The 18,634-nt window shown below is 37.7% G+C and overlaps 1 protein-coding gene across 1 annotated transcript in view; it reads right to left on the bottom strand.

The window, feature by feature from the left end:
- The window catches only part of ERBIN (erbb2 interacting protein), a 114,319-nt gene that overhangs the window by 58,246 nt on the left and 37,439 nt on the right, over positions 1 to 18,634 (bottom strand). The window contains exons 4-6 of the mRNA XM_031051494.2: positions 13,870 to 13,926; positions 5,519 to 5,716; positions 843 to 960 (exon numbers count right to left, since the gene is read on the bottom strand). Coding sequence (XP_030907354.1) covers positions 843 to 960; positions 5,519 to 5,707 — 307 coding nt within the window. The 5' untranslated portion in view covers positions 5,708 to 5,716; positions 13,870 to 13,926. The remainder of the gene's footprint in view (positions 1 to 842; positions 961 to 5,518; positions 5,717 to 13,869; positions 13,927 to 18,634) is intronic.

Here is an 18,634-nt window from a genome sequence, read left to right as displayed (position 1 = left end):
TTTAATATAATAAATTTTTGGCATATTTATGTAATTCTTATTTTCAAATATAATCTCAAGGGGAGATCCTCTTACTTCACTTTGAATTAGGAAGACAAGGCTATTATATCCTCATCAATTAGCATGATTGAACTTTTTCTTTTCTCTCAAATAAGCCACACAACTCAGCCTGATGACAACATAAGTTATTCCAGTTTCCTCGGTTTCAATCTGCCAGCTTGCCAAAGAAGTATCATTAATAAAACCCCACGTATACAATACTTGGCTGACAATGTTTCATAAATTATAAAAGGGTGACTCACATAGAGTGATAGATTTTTAACAAGTCAGACAAATGAACCAGTCACTGTCCATAGACACTTCACCCCATGCAGCAGAGGTTACTATCCCCAGAGCAAGACAGCAAAGCAGCCAAGTACTTATTGGCTGCTCATTCCAGACAGCTCATTAAAATAAACTGAAAACATTTTCATGTGAAACAAAGTATAAAAACAGAACCCAGAAAAGATTTACAAATTCTTGTGCAAACTACCTTCAACAGAGTGAAAAATTAGGAAAGCCATTAAATATACAAATATGAACATACGCATAGTGAGAGAATACAAAATACTTTATCAATTTTCAGTAATGAATCTCAAAGTACAAACCAATTTGAGAGATACAATTAAAAATCACAACCAGACCACAAAAGAGAATCTTTTCTATTAAGAAGTTATTTACAGTAGTCATTCAAAATTTACTAGTTGTACTGCTTCTAAAAATTACATTTTCAGTAGTGCCTTTGTACAGTCAGTGGTGATTTGCCTTTTAGTTACCCCAACTTAAAAAGTGAAACGACTTACCATTCTTGCTGACATCCAGTTCCCTGAGATTAATGAGATTTGCAATGGATGCTGGCAATGTGGTTAGGTCATTGTCTGGCAAACTCAGCTTGTACAGAGACTGACAGTTAAAAAGTTGCTATTGAAACAAAGAAAAAAAGTGAATGTGACTTTCTCGTAGTTTCCTCTATATAGCTTTTGTTTTTAATCCCTTTCAACTTCTGACCTCTCAGCTTGAAGGCCGGATTATTTAGAGGTTTTGACTACAAAAACTTTATTTTTAACTGTTTTTATTAAAAATTGATGAAGTTTACAATGCCTTGGAAAGAAAAAAAATGGCAGTCACAACAAGCCAGCAGCTATGCTTCACTCTTCCTACAAATTCCTTTGAGTATCACAGAAACTATGACCTGTAGTTACCTAGAGTCCTGCAAACATTGCAAAATGTTTTCCATAACAGGCATGCCATGTCATACCCCAGAGGTATTTACAGTTTGCTCAAAAAAAAACAACACAAAAAAAGGACATTTTTTAAAACATCAAATAGCTCTGGAACAGAGGACTTGATTCAAATCCTGTTCCTACTCTTCCCTGGAAGTTAAATTTCATTCTGTTTTATCTTACAAGATCTAAAAAGATCCCCTTCCATGCTTCCCACATCAAGTACACAAAAATCAAATTAGGATGAAAACTAGTGAAAGTTTGATCTAAGAATACAGAAAACTGTATAATGCAGATACAGAGATTAGAATTTGTATCAAAAATATCTCTTACTATATCAAAGTACCTTGAGATTTTTATTCAGAAGCTTTACAAACTGACAAAATAGAGTAAACAATATTAGTGTAATGGAAGGAAAAGCTTTTTTTCCATATCCAAAATATGTAGGAAACTTACAGATAGTACAAAATAAATATCTCCAAAAAAATGGTTGAAAAGATTCATCTGAACAATTTATGCTGAATATTCCTTTCCTGACAATTTTGGGTAATGCATGAGTACCTGGACTTAGTGTTCTTTTCTTTTGGAATTCTGAGAAAAGATTAAGTGTTCTATGATTGAAAAAATTTATCCCAATCAACATCATAACAATGGGCTTACTTCAAGCAAAATTTCCTGAGTATCTCTCAATTACAAGGCCATTATGTCAACCACAGACTGTCTAACAAGCCTCATTCACGTAACATTTGCATATCCCACCTCAGAACAAAAGCAGACATAAATTAGCAATTGCACAGTTCAAGGAATGAGCTTTAACTTGCCTGCTAAGGTTTCCAATTCCTCAGAAATGTGCCTCTGTTAGAACTAGTTGATATCATTAAGGCTTTGAAGAGTTACAAGTTAGTTAAGGTATTATATTAGGAGAACTTTGATGAGGTCATGTGTTTTGGAGCCAGTCCTGTATTTCAGTACTTCAAGCAAGAATATATGCTTAAAACTTATCCCTGAAAACAACAAGCTGGACTCTTGGAATCATTAGAAATTTTCCCAATCAGACAGGTGGAGCAAACACAGCACAGAGAATTGCACGATCCCTAAAGGAATATGGGGGGAGGGGAGTTTTATATGGTGTTGATTCTGTAGTTGTTCCTTTTTTTTGTTGCTGTTCTTTTAAAATTTTTATATACTCAGTGATCAAGTAGATCATCATTACTGTTAATAAGTGCCAGAAGTTGTATAATTAAAGACTGCTTTATTGCAGAATTCCAGTTTCTTCCAAACAGCAAAGTGAAAGGGAAAACTAAAACAGTCTGAGCTTTTCAGCTCAAATACACACTGTGGCACTTGGGACAAACAGGGTGCTTTTTCAGAAGTGCTTTAGCACACAAGAGGAATGCATTTCAAATGTCTGGTCGCTTTTGAAACTGAAACTACACACCAGTGCTTCATGTAAAGCTAATACCTTCTCTATCACTGTCTTTCTCTCCATCAGTTTTTTCATGCTGCCCCTCCTGGTCAGTCAACTGAATTAAGGACTATACTGTAAAAACAGATTTTTTAAGTATTCTGGAGAGGAAGCAATTAAAAAAAACAAAAACCAACAACTACAAAAAAAAAACAACAACACACAAACAAACAAATAAAACAAAAACAAACGAGAAAAACCCAAACCAAACCCACACACTGACAGACCATTTCAGTAATCAGGCTGACAAGACAGCCCCAAACTAGTTGTGCTGTGGCATACAAAGGGCAGCAGATTGCACAACAGGGATAAGAACACACCACCAGGGGCAAAGAGGAAAGGGAAAGAGTGGGAATGTCTTAACCAGGCTTCAGAAAGCTGGAGACAGCCTAATAAGTACCACACCCTTGTCTGAGATGACTTAATTAGAAGTCTTTTCAGAGTTAAAAGACTGAATAAAAGCTTGGGTTAGAAAAAAGGCATACCCAGCTTGAAACTCTGGCTCCAAATCAACTAGGATAATTTCAAACGTTGTAGGCCTTCCCTTACTGATCTTCCATGGACAGTTTTGAGATCACAGTTTATGTCAAATGATTAAATAAAGCACTTCTATTATGTATTCATTACTCCCTAATCTCTGCATGTTTCCTTTAGAGAATTTGAATTTATATGTGGGTTTTTTTCTTTTAGTAGTAAAAAATTACAAAAATTATTTAAAAGCTGGAAACAAAATGCTAGCTTCTCAAAAAATAAGCCTATACAGATGGACTTGCTATAATGCATGAACACATTAACATGAAGCAAGCTAAACTACTACTACAGGTGAGGGACTATTCATTAGGGACTGTAGTGATAGGACAAGGGGTAATGGGTTCAAACTTAAACAGCAGAGGTTTAGACTGGATATAAGGAAGAAATTCTTTACTGTTAGGGTGGTGAGGCACTGGAATGGGTTGCCCAGGGAAGCTGTGAATGCTCCATCCCTTGCAGTGTTCGAGGCCAGGCTGGATGAAGCCTTGGGTGATATGGTTTAGTGTGAGGTGTCCCTGCCCATGGCAGGGGGGTTGGAACTAGATGATCTTAAGGTCCTTTCCAACCCTAAGTATTCTATGATTCTAAGTCTCTGCAAAGCAAAAACGGAACAAAACATGTTTAAACTGACTTTCTAATCACGCGGATAATTTAAACAGATTAGACCAAGGCAAGCAGTAGACTGCCCACCTCTCAGCTTACTCATGTAACAAAATTCAATTTCATACAGAAACTGACTAATGAAATCGAATGCCAATTAACAAAAAAGGAAGGCAAAGCAGGCAAACAGCTTTAGTTTAAAATGTCAATGCATCCATTTGATAACTACAACATATCTTTTTTCCTCTTAAGATTATGTAATGGATTTTTTTAGAGAATTACGAGCTTGAAAGATATTTGCTTAGTTCTTAATGATTTAATGCAAGAGGAAGTCAGGTTTGGGTTTTTTTTTCCCCAAAGAAAGGTATTTTATTCTGGTTTTCTAAGCACTCAATTTTAGTCTTCTCAAATAAAGAATAAGAAACAGGAATTAAAATCTGAAATCCTCTGAAAAATCCTCAAAGGCTGATACAAAGTCTTACAATGTAAGTTACTAAAACCTAAAATTAATAACTCTAAGAAATATCTGCTCTGGAAAAGACTAGACTAAAACAGTGGAAGTTCTAAACTGTAACGGATTGGCAGAATGCCTAGTTTTAGCTTTATGTTATTAGCTCTATTCAGCGTACAAATACAGGTTTTCTGGTGGCTTCTCAGGAGCATTTTAGATTGGATTTTCAAGAGCACTTAGGTGGTTTAAGTCAGCTTTACTGGTATCCAGGGCTTCTGACAACTGTCAAGTTACTACCCTGATATTACTTTATTTCCTTATTAGTTTAATTTCTCTTTAAAAAAAAAAAATCTAAACCAGCGTGACCTGAAGTAGTTATAGCAAATTTTCCAAAAATCTAACACAGCACTGTATGGTTGTCCCATCTGACAGTGAAGATTTGCAGACAATTCTGACAAAACAATTTAAAATATTAAGTCTGTCATCTTAGTAATAAGCTTTTAATTCCACCAAGACAGGACCTCCTAACAGAAATTAAGTCTATTGCAATGATCACTCTGTACTTCTCAAAAGTCTCCTTGGCAAAGATTTTCATTCTTTTCTCTAGTATACTAGACAATGCAATTTGTCTTCAGGTTTTAGAACAAACAATAAATATTGATTTCTATAATAAAGCTATAACCAAAGTGGCATTCCAGCTCCCCTAGTTTTTTAACTTAAGGTCTTCAGAAATTCTCTTAAGTCATGTATTGAAGAAGAAAGCAGGACTTCAAGTGAACACATACTTCAGATTTTAGTTGTCTTTTGTGGACAGGGATCTGAACACAACATTATTGATCTTACTACTTTGCATTTTCACATGTTATCAGAGATTCAAAAGAATGCTGCAATTTTTTGAATACAGTTAGTCAGTTTGAGCACACTGCCACAGAAATAAAATAGCCAGCTGCTTCTGGTATGTACATCTCTTCAACTAGGTCAGTTGCTTAAGCAGTGTCACCCCAATTCATGCAGCAAACTAGTCAAGCTGGAACACATAAACATTCTTTCTACTAGGGCTGCTTTTTCTGGGATCAACGTTTACTTAAAAATATTTGGCAAACTGCAGCCTAAAAGCTAAAGATGGAAGCTAGACAGTATCAGCTTCTACAACACTAATGAAGTAACAAAGTCAACAAAAGTAACTAAAAGGAAAACCACCCAACCTACCTTTGGAAGCTCTTCAATCTGATTAGCATCTAAATAGAGTTCTTCCAAAGTCTTTTCAAAAGTAAAAATCTCCTTAGGCACCTGTTCCAGGCTGCAGTGAGAATAATCAAGTGTAGTAACTGTTTCCTCCTCTCCACGCAGGCAGCGGCATGGCACAAGCCGCACAAACAAATTCCGCTTTGTTGTCATTTTCAGGCACTGTAAAACAGAAATCGGTCTGGTTAAAAACCAAGACAACTTCAGAAATACTCACTTGGGCAGCTGTTCAAACTTCTACTGGCTGCTGAATACTTAAAAAGGAAAGAAGTGTATACATATATGCATACATATGTGCATATGTGCATACATGAAAGTGTGGAGAGAGTGTTTATTTTCTTTTAGACATAACCGATCTGTAGTAGCATTAAATAGCGTTAAAGCACATACAGACACCAAAAGACAGTCAAAATTTAGCCTGTAACTTTGTCACCTGCTAAGACAGCCCTACATTACAGAGAATTTTGAAGCAGCAGTTCTGAAATGTCAATGTTTACAACCCTGTTTAGCCCTACTTTCACAAAGGTTACTGGGATTATACTTTTGCTTAAATCAGATAAAATATACCCTTTACAGAGTATTTAAATGTAGCTGTAGGAAAGCTAATTGGTTTTTTTTTCTGATTAAATCCATGTACCTTAATTTCAAATCCCTCATTTAAAGACAGCATATAACAAAAAGAACCAGTGCAGTTTCTACCAACTGTTCAATCTACAGTTTAAAATGAAAGATTACAAAGTGCACAGGTAGAGAACTATTTTTTTTTTTTTTGCAATTCTATTCAGCTTGGAAAACTTCAACACATTATACAAGCACACTGGAGCTAAAGAAATTTCACCTTGCTATGGAGGTGTATCCTTCTTCATTTCCATTCATTGCTACAACTGTCCCCTCTACTCTCCATGGTTTTTACAATATTCCTACTCAGCAGGAAATGGCAAACTTAAATGGTGCTAACTGCCTGATTACTGAGAGCATACACCGGGCATGTTCTGCCTCCTTCCTCCTCAGCAAGAACGCAAGTTTAGGTCTTTCCTCTAATTAGAAAGGAATTTTCACAAAATTCAGAAAAAAAATGTTCTTCAAAATGTCACCTCAAGCTTTGCTGAAATCACATGACAGACTCAACAATTTTTCAGGAAGGACTAACATGTGCAGACAGACAACATGATCATGTAGCTTTACTTCCTCAGGAAACTGGTCTAAAAATACATACTTTTCCAAAACAGCACTGAATATTTATTTTCTCAATCAAACAGCCAACACTGCAAATTAAAATACACTTTAAAAAAAATAAAAATCTTCTTTTTGGAATTGCAGAAATTATATTTCAGTTTCTGGATTGGTGACAGGAAACTTTCTTCTCCAACTGCCAAAAAAGTCAGACACATTTAGCAGACTGCACTTAAGCTTTCAGACAGTATGCTAGTAATACACAGAGAAAACAAAGTACCACGGCTGCTACACTATATGAAGTCACAGACTGCATGACCCCTCCTCTTCCTGAGACAAGATCATGCACTTGGATTATCCTCTATGAGCAGGTAGCTTGCAAAGTACTTCACAGGACATTTAATTTATACAACAGGTCAACGTACTGCCATACTTCAGTGTTTTCACTAAACAGAAGTGCCACTTATCATTCACACAGGCTGGGTGCAGTCAGATTCTATACCCATCCACTAAAAAGACAGAAGAAACTTTTCATTAGGATAGTGGGATGTCAAGACTTCCTTTTTAACAATGCTCAGATGTTGCTAAGATTTTGTTACAATGTTGATTATCCACTTAACACCACTTCCTGTAAAACTCCAGCCATGTTATTTAAATAAAAAGTGATCTAAAAATAAAGATATTTAACGGTGCTGCAGTGCAGACTTTAGGGAATACAAATTCTATGCTGGGGTTTCCCAAGGAATGGAAAAGTGAGCAAAAGACAGTGTAACCTCCTTCTGCTTCTTCCACAGGAACAGGTTCCAAGCATTATATCATCCAGCCACCCACAGCCAGATGCCAAAGATGCTACAGAAGCTGACGTGCTCCCTGGGTTAGAGCTACCCACGCCTTCTCCATGCCTCAGAGGCCACATGTGAAGACACAGGAGGAATTCCACAGCAAACATTTACAAATAAAAAGCCTTTAACAAAAAGTATTGTCTCATTTGGAATTACTTCAGAGCTCAGAGGAGGTCTTTCTGACCACTCCAGAAAGAAGCACACAGCAGTCTCTTTCTCTTCAAACAGGAGTGTAAACAGAAGAACATACAGCTTGGAAACAACCGGGATTGGAAAAGCACATGTACATGTGAGTTGATTACCAGAAGACTGGCAGTGGAAGAGACACCCATATCTTACTAGCTGCAGTCACCAGTAAATTCACTTCACCCAGTCATTTCAGCTTATGAGAATTATGTTTTGGTTTCCAGAATATAAAAAGTTCACTACATGGTTCATATAAATGATGAAATAAGATACTGTTTTTCATTCAAATCCCTCAAAAGCAGCACACATTACAGCGTTTGTCCCCTTTTTCAGTAGCTGTTCTCTTGGCACCAAGTCTTACTTACTCAAGTCTCAAAAGTTTCTAAAAGCAACAAAAAAACTTGCCTAACAATGCAAAACACTCCTACCTAATTTTCCTAACCTATCCTTTTTTTTGTAAAAAAGATCTAGAGCTTGGGATGAAGGGGAGGAGAGTGTGTGCATCCACAGCTCTACAAAACACAAATCAGTAAACAAATGCCTGTGCAACATCAGTGTTGGGTCATATCTTCAGTCAGTTATGTCAGTTAAAGTACCTAAACTCACAAGCCAAAACAGTAAAATTCACATTTAAGTATCAAATGAACAACTTTCTCCCCAAATCATTGATTTTACCAACTTGAGTGTACATTTAATTATAACATTTCAAAGATCAGAATTAATCAAGAGATCTGCATGTAAGTATGAAACTAGGCAATGTGAATTAGTTCAATTTGTCTTATATATGTTCAAATTCTACACATATATGAACAGCTGTTCAGTGCTGGTGTTCTGCAATAGAGATGGCTCCTAATACTAGCAAATGGGTGTGGTGGGATAGTTGGAGGAAGTATTTCACACCACCACTCTTCTACAATGTAAATTTAGAGAGAGAGAGAGAGACAGTCAGAAACACACAACCCTCACTCCCTTTCTGTCCACCTATCTTGCCATCAGTTGCCCTAGCAGAAAAACTATAATGGAGGAAAGGATGTACTACAGAGAGAGTCCACTGTTACAGCTGCCAAAGACGGGAACTTGTGATGTCACACAGAACGTGTACTTCTATTGCTCAAAATAAGAACTTCTCCACGGATAGCTTGGGTAAATACACAGAAGGTAGAAAGAAACACAAAGTATAGTATTATTTTCCTTCCCAAAAATCAGGGGGGTCTGGCAAGCAGACTTCATGTTTCATAGTAACATTAAATCATAGAATAGTCTGGGCTGGAAAAGACCTTAAGATCACCTAGTTCCAACCCTCCCGCCATTCTCCTGCTCAATACCCTGTCCAGCCTGGCCTTGAACACTGGAGGGATGGGGCAGCCACAGCTTCTCTGGGCAACCTGTTTCAGTGCCTCACCACCCTCACAGTAAAGAATTTCTTCCTAATATCTATTCTAAATCTCTCCTCTTTCAGTTTAAAACCGTTATCCCTTGTCCTGCACTATGGGCTGCAGGGGAATCTCTGCTCTGGTGCCTGGAGCATGTCCTCCCCTCCTTCACTGGTCTTGATGTTTGTAGAGTTGATGCTCTCACATATTCTTACTCTTCTCTCCTGCATGCTGCTCTGCAGCAGGGTTTTATGCTTTCTTAAATACTTCACCACAGAGGCACTACCAGTATCACTGACTGACTCAGATTTGGCCAGAGCACACCTATCTTGGAGTCAGCTGGAACTGGCTCCATGGGCAGCTTCCAGCATCTTCTCACAGAAGCCACTCCTGAAGCCCCCTCACTACCAAAACCTTGCCACCTGCATCAAATACAATCTATAAAAATGAAACATTTTTACTGAATACAATCAAGTTACTGGAAGCAGAAAATCAACGTATCAGTTTGAAAGACCATACTAGTGAAAGAAAGCAAGATTGATAGCAAGGTTGGATACACACTAAATATTTAATCCCAAAAAGAAATCACTCTTTCATAGAACTCTGATTATTCCCTGCACACCCCTGTCGTCAAAGATCTGCCAGAAACGTATGGGACATTTTTATCCACCCATGTGTCTACCTACATCTTGCTAAGCACTTAATACAAACCAACCAACCCAAACCTACAAGAAACTCTACACACCAGAAAACAAAACATACAGCTCCCAAAATCACATATTTGAAAACTCTGAACTCAGGCTTGTTATAGTACAATTTAGGTTCACACTAATTTTGTTGCTATTATTTGTTAATTTGGTCTAAAAGCATAGGTTTCACTGTACCATTAGTGCTTTAGATTTTCTGTCTGACGCTAACAGGACTTGATTGCTCATGCTCCAAGCTGGTGAAAGCACTTTTTCCCCCCCCCCCAAGCCTTTCAAAAGGGTGTTTACCAGTTATATCAGCAGCAGAGCTGAAAACGAAACCACCTATCAGATGTTTATAGAGGAAGGCACGAATAACTAGGCACAAAAATATCTGGTCAAGTTCACTTTAGATCACTCCACTATCTACAAGTTCAGAATTAGGGAGCTGAGGATTTGTAAAAGCAGGAAAGGGAAAGATTGTGTTGCACTGTATGTATCATAATATGCAACCTGACAAATACAAGAAGGCTAATTTGGCCATCTGACAGAAGACCTAACATATTCCTGCCGAAAAAAACCAAACCCTTATTTATTAAGAATCATATTCAATCTACTAAAAAAAAAGTCACCAAAGGAACTATTACTTTCTGTACATTGAAAACTCAGTAGGAAATGAATCTTCTTATACTGGACATAAAAACATGAACCAGCCTACATAGAGATATTAAACATCACAGAAGATATCATGAAACAGGCTATTTAGCTTGTTGATGAAAGATGCTATATTGTGAAAATACAGATGTTGAGATGTTGAAGACTCCTTTGGTCACAGTGATAAGGTATTTTCACCTCCTCACCTTTTGTCATCCAATCTATTTCTTGCTGTCTCTTCTAGGAAATAAAGTATTTTGCAAAGCTGGATTGGTTATGCTATTCATTTCACTGAATCAGACCGGCAAACACTCAGGTCAGTACAAACTAATGAACCACAGTGCTGCACTTTGGGAGAGAACAAGCAGTAAGAAATAAGTGAGATTTTGGAACCATTGCACCATTTTTATGTCAAGCTATAGCCTCAGACTCCCAGCTTCTGATATAAAAACAATGCTCAACTGCATCCATTGCTGCATGCCTTCTACACACACAGGAACACCAAAAAAAACACACTGTACTTGCTCACATACAGCATTCAGAGCAAAAGAAATAAAAGGCACTACTCATGAAACAACAATGGTGAATGGTAACAGGAGGAACACCATGTTAGTAAATACAGTAAATAATAACCAATTGTTAAGTGCAAACATATGAAAGACACTTGCTACAGTTTCTGAGAAAATAAAGGGATCACAGATAGCAGAAATCAGTTTCGCTTTTAGTTATTTAACAGCTGCTAAGATAGAAGCAAAACCAGCAAAATTCTACTTCTAGCTTGTTGAAATACAGAACTCAAAGCTGGTAATAAAACTCAAAGCTTCTATTGGAGTAACTCCAAAAAAGACAAGTGCCAGGTGTAAATTCTAAAGACATTTGCTTAAATGACGTGTTTCTTATATTTATATATTAAATCCTAACCAGATTTCAATTTACTATTTCCATTTTGTTTTGTTTTAAATCATTCAGACATCCTTTATACAATTAACATCTGAAGTTCTTTATCAAACTATTTTATAAGATCTCTTCATTTAGTTGTAATGAAATCAGTAACATTTTCTTGGCTCAACAACAGTGTTCTCACATGTTACAGAAATGTCCTCAACAAAAAAAAAAAAAAAAAAAAAGATTAGGAAATTATAGATTAAGTTTATTGTTAAAAACAATGTTCACATATCCAAACAACTGTAATTTTGGCATCTTTATGTATATCTATATTAACTTTTCGTACTAACAATATAGCTACCCAGTAACACACACATACACGCTCTGTCACTACCCAACTGTAGCCAAGTTAGTTATAACTCAGTTCCCACACATTTCCATTTGCTCTTTTTCAGAGGCAGCCCCTGAAACTAACTTCCATCTGGACAGCCAATCTATCCAAATAAGTGCTACTACAATATTTCATCTGAAGAATAGTCTCTAATTGTATATCATTAACAATGCTGCCGAGATGAGCATTAGATCTGAGCTTCATTTCTGATTTTCGACTTGATTGCATATTCTTTGGGTATGTATTTGTAGTGTTACTAACAAAACATTACGAGGAATAAATTTTTAAAGCCACTGTGCTTGAGTCTCTGTCATTTCCCCTCCCCTCCCACCCTAAAAAAATCCCCAAAACACTTAATAAAAAATCACAGATAATTACTATGACAAACTGCTTTTTTGTTTGCAGGAAACTGCAGGAGTCCCTCAAACCTTCACAGAATGTTCAAAAAACTGAGCTTTTTTTAAAAAGCCATGACATTGATATTTCAGTATTTGAACAATGATATTTTCAAATGGCTAAAGGATACTTCTACATCATAAAATATCTTTGGGTTTCGTGTTTGAATTTTTTACGCTATTCCATAGCCAGAAACATGAAATATTTACCCCAATAGAATACTAAAGTGAAAGCCATCCTGCAGCCAGCTGTACCAAGCTATTTTAGAACTGCTTTGCTTTCAGAATCCACTAATTTCTACTTTAAATTACTCGATTTTCTTTCATAGTTGCCGTGAAAAAGATCCATGGAAACAAACAGGACAAGTTCCTGACTTCCTATACAAAGGAAACAATGACAATTAAATACACAGAGCAACCAGACTAAGAGATGGTAAGCTTCTGAAAGAGGTATAAAACCATATTAAACCGCTTATGTTTCGACTTTAGTCCTTTGAGGGATTATGTCTGAATCTACTGTTTGAGTAAATGCTCTGCATCATACACTGTCAACATCTATTCAAGCAGAAGGAAGAGATACTGTCTTAATTCCTCCAGTTATAACAATATAGTCAAAAGAGATGAACCAGCATAGAGGATATGAAGGGAAGAGGCATTGCTAGTCATTTGCCATAGGAAGCAACAAACCTTACAGAGCAGTAAGCACAGCTGAGGCAGTAAAATGACAGCACAGTTTCTTAGCTCAGCAGAGAATGCCAAAGCACACAAAGGCAGGAAAAAGCAAGCATGTGCAAATGCTTCTATAATCTTCAGTATGAGCTGTTTGTAGCAATGCCAAATAAAATAGGCAGAAGATTTTGTATCTTTTAAACTGGTATTTTTTGTGTGTCTCAAAATTACAGTCACTAAAATGTCAATATTTATTAGCATTTCCCCAATCTGAGCAGCACTATTAATAAAATCAAAGCAGATGGAAGCTGCTATCATAAGTTGTTGGGTTTAGGATTCTTTTGAGAATGGTGGGGGATAACAATGGCTCCTCCACAGAAATTCACAGAGACGATCTGAAGACAAGATATTCTATTGGGCATTCTTTTTATTCATGAGAAATATTTGCCTCTAGAAATCCTTACAATATCAGGGAAAAGCCATCTGCACTGGCATCATTTAATAAAGAAAAAAAAGCTGATTCTGAACATGTGTTGCTTTTCCATAGACCTTTAATGAGAAAACTGAACTTTATTTGGCTTTTTAATACTTTTCATGTTATGTATGCTCTCTAGCTAAAGATAAGACATGCATAAGAGAAATTATGACACAATGTTCACCTACACTTTAGATCAACAAATGAGTAAGGACAGTAAGAGGCAAAAGAAGCAGTCAAAACATTTTTATTCAAGGTTTTAAAAAATATACTTATCATTATATGTACATGGACATTGAGCTTTAAAACAGAACTGTTTTTCTGCAACACAACTTCCCATATATTTCCCTTTTACATATGCACACAACTACATTCATTTGTAGTTGGCACTTGTATGCACACGAGTATCATTCACTTAGCTCTTCAGAATGTATTTTTAGTTAAAAAACCTAGTAACATGAGAGATGATGCAGAATAAAATTTAAGTGCCTTGAGGGTAATTATTACAATATATAAATGCAGAAGAGGATTTCTATTTTAATACATTGTGCAGTTGGCCCAGAGGAAAAAAAAATAATGTACTTACCACTGTGTTACTTTTCTCTCCCTGCTGCTTCTTCCCTGAGCTTTCAAAGCCAACATTCTGTTTAAGACAAAGATACAAAAATTTTAGTCAACCCTATCCCTACTAGATAAGAACAAATTGATGTTTTATTGTATTGGATATTTATCTTGCTTTCAGGTATTTATTTTTTATGGTTTGGCTGGTTTTAAAATTTAAAAAAGAAAAAAAGAAAAACTACATGTGCGAGAACTTGAAAGACACTTTCAAGACAGTAGAAATTGCAAATATACTTTTGGAGGAGATTATTTTGTGTAATGTAGTACAAAACATTGCCTTTTATGCTACTTTAGTTCTTATTTTATAGCATTCTGTCTACAAAATTGTTTCATTTCTACTCCATTTTTAATTGCTGTATTAAATTATTAAATCTCTTATATTAGGCAACTCATACATAATTCTGAAGAAAAAATAAATCAAATTAACAGAATGTGCAAAGAGCAGACTTCTATATCGACTCAGTGAATATTTTAGAAAGTTGCAATACATTTAAAAGGGCATATCAGATCACTGACACTATGTTCACTGAAGTAAAGCAATTATAAACAAGCAAAAGAATTCAACACATTTGACTGAACATGTTCAAAATTAGTGGCTGGACCTAGAGGAAGTATAAATTCTGCCTTCAACAAAGACAAAAGTAGAACATATCTTCAGAGAGATTAAATGCCACTATGGTCAGAGAGACCACCTAACATGAGCATGAAGTCATGTAGAACAGGTAAGAAGCTGAATCTGCCAGATTTGTAGTAACTAGAAAAAAGAAGAAATTAAACTGTAGGAAGCACAGGTAGTAGCTTCATTCAATGGATTTACCTATAAATGGAACTGTACTTAATTTTTTTCCTATTAAAAGCAGAATCAGGCCATCATGTAACCATAAATGCACCCCCAAAAAAATTCCATAGCAGGTGTAAAATCAGAATTGTTTAAAGGTGACAGAAAGTTCCTTGGTCTGGGGTAAGAAACAAGCAGTAGTACAATCACAGAACAATTAACTCCATCCAAATTCAGGACTGCCACAGCAGAACTGTGCCATAACAAATTTTGACATTACACATCATATTCCTAACTCAGGAGTTGCTGCTGACAGCTTCTGCATTTATTCCAAATGGATTCCAATGCACTATACTACATGAATCTATTTGTTTATTGTCAACAGAAGAACAATCAGAACATGCAAATAGCAAGGAGAAAAAATTACAATACAGGTAAAAGTAATAGTAAAGCTTCAAGTCTTTCAAGTTTTCTCCTGACAAAAAAAAAAAATAAAAAAAAACAAACCTCTGTAAATCTAGCTAGCCTCAGAAATACAGAATAGCAGCACTCAAGACATTTAAAAAGATCAAGAAAGATCGAAAGGCTCAAACCAGGTTCTGAAACCTGGGGTCTCAGGAGAGTCTGTCAAACTGGCTGCATGCTGCTTCTTTCCTTTCCCACAGAGCTTTGCTCCTAATAAGAAATTATTTAATCTTTACAAAAGGTATTCAGAGGCACTGTTCACAAAGAGAAGAAATGCAGGCTTGCAATAGCTCAGCTTGCATAAGCAGAATTAATCCAGAGAGCACGATAGTGCAGGGCTGGATCTGACAGTGGACAGGCAGGTGATTGTGCCTCTGAAAGAAAAAGGTATAAGGTCAAGACTCTGAAGGCAGAGCATTCAGACTAGAAAAAATATCTAAGAAATAGTTAGCCCCATAATAATAATAAAACCAATAAGCAAAAAGGGATTACTCTTGCATCGTTTCCTGACACCTGTTAGGCTGCCTCTGTTGAAATGCCCAGAAGAATAAAATACATTGGTAGCGAACCATTACCAAATCATGAACTGTCTGCAGACTTTCAAACCTAGCACAAGGAACTCATCTGGTCCCAACCATCCAGAAGAGATAATATACCAGATTAAAAACCACCATAAATTGGATGTGTGTGCACAAAGGGAGGAATGCACACCTGGATATTTTGGGTCATTCTGCTTTGGAAATTAAGCAGCCTTACACTGAATAAAAGACAACAGTTACAAAATCAGACAAGAATAAGGAACACTCTGCAACCAATGTTACCTTAATGCCACTTGAAACTGTGACACTGAGTCAGATAATGTTAAATTTGTATCAGAAGAGAACAGCTCAGGGTGTACTCTAACTACATGTGTTAGTACTGCTCTGGTGAGACTTCACCTGGAGTATTGTGTTCACTTCTGGTGTCCTCAACACAAAACGGACATGGAACTGTTGAAATAAGTCCAGAGGAGGACCACGAAGATGATGGGGGACTGGAGCACCTCCCATATAAAGACAAGCTGAGAAAGTTGGGGCTGTTCAGCCTGGAGAAGAGAAGGCTGCTTGGAGACCTCATAGCAGCCTTCCAGTATCTGAAGGGGGCCTATAAGGATGCTGGGGAAGAACTCTTCATTAGGGACTGTAGTTGCAGGACAAGGGGTAACGGGTAAAAACTTAAACAGGGAAGTTTAGATTGGATATAAGGAAGAAATTATTTACTGTAAGGGAGGTGAGGCACTGGAATTGGTTGCCCAAGGAAGTTGTGCATGCTCCACCCCTGGCAGAGTTCAAGGCCAGGCTGGACAGAGCCTTGGGTGATATGGTTTAGTGTGAGGTGTCCCTGCCCATGGCAGGGGGATTGGAACTTGATCTTAAGGTCCTTTCCAACTGGACTTGTTCTAACAGTTCCATGTCCTTCTTATGTTGAGAACACCAGAACTGCACACAGTACTCCAAGTGAGGTCTGACGAGAGCAGAGTAGAGGGGCAGGATCACCTCCTTCAATCTGCTGGTCACGCTCCTTTTCATGCAGCCCAGGATACAGTTGGCTTTCTAGGCTGCGAGCACACACTGAAGCCAGCTCATGCTCATTTTCTCATCAACCAACACTCCCAAGTCCTTCTCCTCAGGGCTGCTCTGAATCTTTTCTCTGCATAGCCTGTAGCTGTGCCTGGGATTGCTCTGACCCAGGTGTAGGACCTTGCACTTGTCATGGTTAAACTTCATGAGGCTGACATCGGCCCATCTCACAAAAGCGAGTCACGGTCCCTTTGGATGGCATTCCTTCCCTCCAGCGTATCAACCGAATCACATAACTTGGTGTCATTGGCAGACTTGCTGAGAGCACACTCAATCTCACTGTCCATGTCAGCAACAAAGATGTTGAACAAGACCAGTCCCAACACCGATCCCTGAGGGACACCACTCATTATTGATGTCTAGTTGGACATTGAGCCATTGACCACAACTTTCTGCATGCGGCCAAAGGGAGACAGCAAGTGGTGTTCCTCAGTATTGGGATTGGTGCTGTTTTAACATCTTTATCAGTCACATGGACAGTGGGATTGATGCACCTGCAGCACATCTGCCAATGACACCAAGCTGTATGGTTCGATTGACACACTGGAAGGAAGAGATGGCATCCAGAGGGACCTTGTCAGGTCTGAATCTCCTCACAGGCTCGAGAAGTGGGCCTATGAGAAGAAGCACAGCTACAAGCTGGGCACAGAATAGCTTGAGAGCAGCCCTGGGGAGAAGGACTTGGGGGTGTTGATTGATAAGAAGCTCAAAATGATCCAGCAATGTGCACTCAGAGCCCAGGAAGCCAACCGTGTGCTGGGCTGCATCAAAAGGAGTGTGTCCAGCAGGTCAAAGGAGGTGATTCTCTCCTCTGCTTCACTCTCATGAGACCCCACCTGTAGTACCACATCCAGCCTCCCACACAAGGAGGATATAAAGCTGCAGGAGGAAGTACAGATGATGCTATGAAGATCCACAGGGGGCTGGAGAACTCCTCCTGTGAAGACCTGCTGAGAGACATGGGGTTGTTCAGCCTGCACAAGGCTTTGGGGAGACATTCGAGCTGCCTTCCAGTACCTAAAGGGGGCTACAAGAAATCAGGAAAGGGACTTCATACAAGCACATGTAGGGATAGGACCAAAAGCAATGGGTTTAAGCTGACTGACAGGAGATTTAGATTAGATATTAGGGAAAAATTCCTCCTTATGAGGGCAGTGAGACATTGGAACCTGTTGTCCAGAGAAGCTACGGCTGCCCCATCCCTGGCAGTGTTTAAGGCCAGGTTGAATGGGACTTTGAGAAACTTGGTCTAGTGGAAGGTGTCCCAATGGCAGGGGGGATGGAACTAGATGATTTTTAAGGTCCCTTCCAACCCAAACCACTCTATGATGAACCTGTGATTTTAAATGAGGCCTACAACTGACTCAATAAACTACTCTCTTACTATAATTTTCACACAAATATATTTTACCTTATATCCTTGTCATTCTTTCAATTGCCGATTGGAAGACTTTCAACAGATATTGAAATACTAGTAGCAAACTTTCACAAGAGAGATCAGGAAATAGGGTTATACTTTAGTACACTGAATGACAGTGAATAACCCACAAGACATTTTCACCTACTTCAGGCTACTCTACCAAAAAAAAAAAAAAAAAGAAAACAAAGGCAGTGAAATCACAACATTTGATCTCTTAATTTCTTCATTTAAGGAAGGGTTGGAAATAAATATCTTAAAAATTGCTTACTTCAGAGATATTTCAGGCAGCCTTTGGCCTGTGGCAACCATCCTCCATTTTTATATATTGAACACAGTGTAAACAGTGAGTTATTTCTTTAAATAATTCCAGAAGAGTATTTCAGGAGCCAGATTACCTATGCCTGCCTTTAAACATACACTCACATTGAGTCAGAAAGCATGTTTAGCT

The sequence above is a fragment of the Melopsittacus undulatus genome, chromosome Z, assembly GCF_012275295.1.
Source record: "Melopsittacus undulatus isolate bMelUnd1 chromosome Z, bMelUnd1.mat.Z, whole genome shotgun sequence".
In the NCBI taxonomy this organism is placed as follows: domain Eukaryota; kingdom Metazoa; phylum Chordata; class Aves; order Psittaciformes; family Psittaculidae; genus Melopsittacus; species Melopsittacus undulatus.
This window is presented reverse-complemented; position numbering and strand designations above follow the sequence as displayed.